A 6,000-nucleotide genomic window follows, 5' to 3' on the forward strand; every position below is an offset into this window, starting at 1 on the left:
TCTTTGTGCTCCACAGGTAAGGAGTAGGAAACAAACATACACCAAACACACAAACACGGATCGAATGATGATTAATTCTCGGTGACTTCTTCAAACAGTCGGTGGGCAAGTGAATGTGGCCTGCAGCTAGAAGATCACTAGACTGAATTCCCCCAGCCCAGGAAGGTGTCTACCTTCGATAACCCGTGACAATAAGTTAATTTACCGTTTATATTCTGTCACCCCATCTGAGTGAGTTGGATGGAGAACTAGGGGTGAGAAGCTGGCTATATGTAATGGTACGCACACATGTAGAGACATGCATACATCGGACAACTTATAGTATTTAAATGCATGTTTTGCTGGTAAATGCATATTTAGAGTTTCACATCTCCATCCCTCTTTCTACAGTAAAGCCCAACATCATGTCATCACTGATAACTGGTTCTCTTGAATGCCAGACAAGCCCTCAAAACGCATAGAGCATTACGTTAAACACACAAAGAATGTTCATCAAAGATGTCCTGATAGAAATAGAAAAGCCAACACTCTAAAATTCTCCCTCTTAGACTGTCAAACTAAGTGCAAAACACGAGCGCCTGCCTCTGTATGTGTGCGTGTGTTGATGGAGGATATTTCATCTACATTGCATCATCATAGGGAGATAATTTCCTTTTTTTAATTTTCCTTTTGAAATGAGCCGTGCTGTGAATATTTTTTAAATAGGGCCTCTTGCACTGGGCTGGGTGCCTGTGGCATGGTGTGTGCGTGTAGGTGTGTAGGTGTGTGTGTGTGTGTGTGTGTGTGCGTGCGTGTGCGTGCGTGTGGGTGTGTATAGGGGCCCCTGATGGTTTCTCCTCTGGTGTCTTTGGAGTCTAAACTTTGTTCTTAAGAGCGTCATTCCATCAATGGAGGTGATTCAAAAGTCACTGAGTAGTGGTTTCAATCTGGCCAAATAAGACAGTTAACAGGTCACAGGGTTAAGTCACCAATGCAACAGTGCCCTGATAGGTATATGTTGTATCTGTTGGACTGACCTAACCAAACATGGCTTGTAATGCGTTAATATGGCAACATTTCATAAAATATACAATTCAGCTGATGGAAAACTAGAAGAAACTGTCATTTATTCTTTCTTCTGTTTAATTTGGGAGTTTTCGAGATACTCACGTCCATGAACTCCACGTTAGCCTTGGGTCCCGTAGCCTCATTTAGGATTTTAATGGCGACAGGAATCTTCACGGTTTCACCCTCTGGGATCCAAATACCCTAAAGAAACACAAACGATTAGTCGTTATACTAAGTCACCAAACATCTTATTAAGCGAAACATATTAAAGATTTGAACAGGAGGAATCTCAACTAATAAATTAAGGATTTTTCACCTTGAATTTGTCAGCTGTCTTAATAACCATCTTCCATAGTCTCACTGGCAGATTATGAGATGTTCTGCATGCTGTATGATTACCTTTGATTTTGTCCTTCAAAAAGACTTGGGCAAAACTATTTAATCATTTTGAAGTATCCAATTTCAGGTGGGATTAAAGTGATTAAGCAGCTGCCAAAGTGGCCAAAGCATTTAACAGAGGAGAGAAATAAAGAGCCTCTCAACTTTTTCTAAATGTGTTCCACCTTTGTTCTGCCCTGATGTGACTACACATCCCCAGTGACAGAAGGACCAACACCTCTGCTCATAGAGTTAAAACACTTGTCCTCCCAAAGCTGTAACTCCAATGTGATGCCTCCTTTTGAAACAGTCCATCTACCCACACTTAGGTGGATGTTTAGCAGAATTAATTGCTATTTTTACTCATATTAACTGCATTCGGGATATGTAATGTTGTACATTTATGTCCTAGCTAGCATGGTTGTTTTGTAAACATCTCAGGATTTCAGCAATATTCCTCTATCTAATTGCTACAGTAGGCCTACTTAGACTGAATATTTCCAGATTGTCCCATTAATAAATTCATTGTCCATTGTAAACCAGGTTTGCTTTGGAGCTCAACGTGACATTAAGGACAACTCCTCCCAATACAAGCACTATATCCACTTCCACGTCAAGGGTCGATTGGTCAACTCTGCCAGGTGAGGATTGAAATGAGTCCTGGGGTCTTACAAATGATGAAAAACTGGACTGATTACCAGTTAAGGCTACCCTCTGAAGTGATCACATAACATAGTTTAAATGCAGTGTTTCCCACCTAAATCCATTTTCTGCATTCTAAAATGTATTTTATTCCGAATAAAATACTCGTCCATAATAACATTTGCAATGCAGATTTTGAGAATATTTTGAAACCTCAGTTTGCAATCTTATTCTTCCCCACATTTTAGGCGCTTTACCTTGTTTCTCGACAAGTTACTGCCGTCAACTCTGAAATAGTGTGAATTCAGGAGACGTATTACGCTGCAACAGATCTGGCCGATCTCTGAGAGAAATTCCAGTTCAGGTTAATTATCCTCCGATTCCTTTTTTACCTGTTCATTGTCTCTGGCTTGCTACGCACTACGTCTTGTGTGCTAACATGTGCGTTTGTCAGTAAAACACAAAATACAAAGAAAACAGAAACGTTAGCAGCTCAACAAATAGAGCTTGTGTAAAGAGAGAGTGAGGCATTTTGGTGAAAAGAGAAGTTTTGCAAAGTACAACACTCAATTTTCAAGTCAGCCTGGATGCTTACCCTCTATACAACCCATGGCCTCTGTGTTGTACCATAATAATATTGAGCAATAAAGTTGCTGAAGGTAGGATATCTTGCTGACTGATAAGATCTCAAAATCAACTAACTGTTCCTCAAGAGGATCCAGAGGAGGATATCTGAGTAGCTCGCTGAAGGCCACCAAGGAAAACTGTCTTGGTCCTAGTGCTCACCTCTGAAACTCAGAATGAACAATATACTCTTATTTGCCTAGAGATGCCCGGAGATTCCCCAAGGAAATGTGCAAGATATTGATTTGGAAAAAGGACACCTGTGCTTCGGCTACCATACCTGTGACATATAAATGTGCTATATTGTGAATGGATGGCTCTACAAATTGACCAATGATGATTTCAGTGAGAGAGTCTGGTCTTTATAATTTCAGCTGTATCTTTTTCTACCTCTCGCCAACACATCATCACACTGATGGTGACTTCAGATACCCTTTATTTCACTGTAACCCCAGGGGTCTCCGTGTCTGCTATTACTTATTCTTTTCATCACACGCCTCCAGCCTTCCGTCTCATTTCCTGTCATTAACGATCCTGCAATTCGTCTCTCCTGTCCTCCTATTTTTGTTCACGATCTCACATCATGATCTCTACTTGAGCATTCATTCAAGCACAACCTGAAACTATTACTATTATTATTTCATTTTTTTGTGCATTTTACCTTGTAAACAGTCCCGAAGGCCCCGGACCCGAGAATCTTGACCCTTTTGAGTTCTGTCTCCTTCAGGATGCGAAGCTGGGCTTGGTTGGGTGCAGTTCCACTCGGTGTTAAAGGTTCCACCAGCTAAAAACACATCCAGTAAAACAGAAGTCATTCAATTGTTGAAATACCTGATATCACTTACACTGACAAGTAATTATATGTGATTTATCTTAAGGACAATCATGGGAACACAAAACACTACCATGTTCAAGACCATGTGGTACGCGCAGTAACAGCTACTTTACTTTAGTACTTTTAGCTAATATTCACTAACACAACTGTTCCTTGAATCAATTCCAAAAAGGCTGTTTCTAAAAACTGTGACATAATTTCCTGGAAATCATAATGTTAAACTTTTATCAACAACAATTATTATGGAGTTACTCTCAATTTAAGTTTTTCCTCAAACAAGAATCATTTCTTAAAATAGTGTATTTTGAATTCAATATTTACTGTATCTAATCTAAAAAAACATTAATCTTGTCAAGCAATTTGTTGCAAAATACTAATCTTAATCTTAATAATAATAATACATTTTATTTATATAGCGCTTTTCATAGTACTCAAAGACACTTTACATTAAAATCATCTTAATAAGTAACGGCCCAGTACTTCAGGGGACAGTAGGGTTACAATGACATGATTTTTTCCCAACAAGACGAATCCAGTTCATTATCATTTCAATATCACAAGTGAGAGATTTAATATGTGAACAGAAGAGGGAGATGGAGAAAGGTGGACGGAGAGCGAGAGAAAGAGGTGTGGATAATTATGGAGCCTGAAAAGGAGTTGACACTTTTGTTGTCTCATTACTCCTCAAGTGGAGGAACGGACAGATTTAACAGCAAGTGAGGGAGAAAGATTATATGAGGGGAGGGAGGGAGGAAGAAGTGGAGCAGAGAGGACATGTGGCAGAAACAACAACAACAAGACAGCGATGGAGAAGCGAGTGGTTGAATTAGTCAGAGGAAGCAAAAGCATAAGAGAGGGAGCAATATAAGGAGAATTAGGAGAAGAGCGGAAGATTAGAGAGGGAGGGAGGGCAGAGAGAGGAAAACTGAACAGGAGTGTAAATCAGCCTGGCTGTGGTTGGCAGCTTATGTCCCTCTGGCTCGTGGTTACCATTTGATTAAAAACAATAGCTATTCTTCATTTAAATGGAATAACAAATCAGCTTCTGCAGGGTGGAAACAAGGAAGGCGGGGGCCACACAAGCATATACAAACACGCACAGGGCAATACAGATGTCTCAGCAATGATCCATCCACACACACACGCACTACTGTATGCTACTCCACTGTGCGGGGAGCTGTTCAGCATTAGAAGTGCTGAAGATGTTGAGGCTGTGTAGCAGCCACAGTACAGCACATCGGATCTGTCCACCTTCTCACTGTACAAGGCAGTACTGAAACCAACAATGGGCCTGCTATAGGAACAAACTATACTCACAATCAGTTCTTTTTTTGTTTAGTACCCATTGATTGCTGACATTCACTTCGTTTTTTGCTCTTTTCTCAGGTAAGAGAACATTTCACGAGTGGTCGAGAGCACTCTTACCAAGACAAGAAAAAAACATCTTGTTTTCACAATCCAAGGAACATAACAATCGCAAGAATATCTTATAACAGAAATTAGATTATCATAAATTATAGATTATAGATTACATGTGTGGGCTAAATATATACACTGGTCCATTATCCCATTTAAGACCATACAAACCCTTGGATGATATTCTAAATGGTTTACATGTGCTTTTTGATTTTCCAGTGGCGCCAGTATTGACAATTTAATTTACAATTTAATTAACAATCAAATCAAATTTAATTAACAATCTCACTTTTGGTGGCATCCCTCCAACTATTGGGCATGTGCCAGAGTATTTGCACATGGCATAACACCTGCCTAGCCCTTACATAGTTTCCCGCCTAGTTTTTGTGATCGCTCAGTAAAAATGTAGTCTCTTATTAGTTATTAAACACTTTATTTAAAATAAACATGCACCAGTTTTGGCAGATACCGTTTAATGTTGTTTGCAGCACATTCTGCCTTAGCATTAAGAATGACAGTTAGCTATATAATGTGAAGAATAAAATACATAAGTAATCAAGAAACAGCGACAGTATAAAGGTCTGCATAGATGACAGAAGTGAGATAATAAGCATTATCTGTGCTATTTCGTCACTATAGAAGCTATTGGCAAAGACACTTTACAGATACTTGTGTGCTCTGAAGAGGGAGAAAGCGGTGAAAGCAGACCTTATTCTCACAAGTGTATTAGATGATGTGCTCTTCTTGTTGTAACACAAAGGAAGAGTGCCCTTTCCGCTTCTAATGGTATGGTCCCATACCTCTTCCAAACAGAAGTGTCCTCTCCAATATACTATGGGGAAGATAACACCTGAGCCTCTGAGTTTCTGACCACCTCCGCACTCACCATCTGGAGACATGAAGTCTCATTTTCTTATCTCTGTCTTTCAGTCTGGCTTTCTCCTATTTGGTACAAAATGTGCCAGTGTCTGTGATATGAATGCACACACACTCACATTGCTATACTTATCTCACACACACACACACACACACACACACACACACACACACACACACAC

At 39.8% G+C, this 6,000-nt stretch overlaps 1 protein-coding gene across 5 annotated transcripts in view; it reads right to left on the minus strand.

The window, feature by feature from the left end:
• erbb4b (erb-b2 receptor tyrosine kinase 4b) overlaps positions 1–6,000 on the minus strand; it is a 272,516-nt gene that overhangs the window by 41,892 nt on the left and 224,624 nt on the right. For all 5 annotated transcript variants that reach the window (XM_031858651.1, XM_031858650.1, XM_031858649.1 and 2 more), the window contains 2 exons: positions 3,353–3,475; positions 1,150–1,248 (listed from right to left, as the gene is read on the minus strand). In XM_031858651.1, the coding sequence (XP_031714511.1) occupies positions 1,150–1,248; positions 3,353–3,475 (222 nt within the window). The remainder of the gene's footprint in view (positions 1–1,149; positions 1,249–3,352; positions 3,476–6,000) is intronic.

Source organism: Anarrhichthys ocellatus, unplaced genomic scaffold, assembly GCF_004355925.1.
Source record: "Anarrhichthys ocellatus isolate YVR2014 unplaced genomic scaffold, GSC_Weel_1.0 scaffold20, whole genome shotgun sequence".
NCBI classification, from domain to species: domain Eukaryota; kingdom Metazoa; phylum Chordata; class Actinopteri; order Perciformes; family Anarhichadidae; genus Anarrhichthys; species Anarrhichthys ocellatus.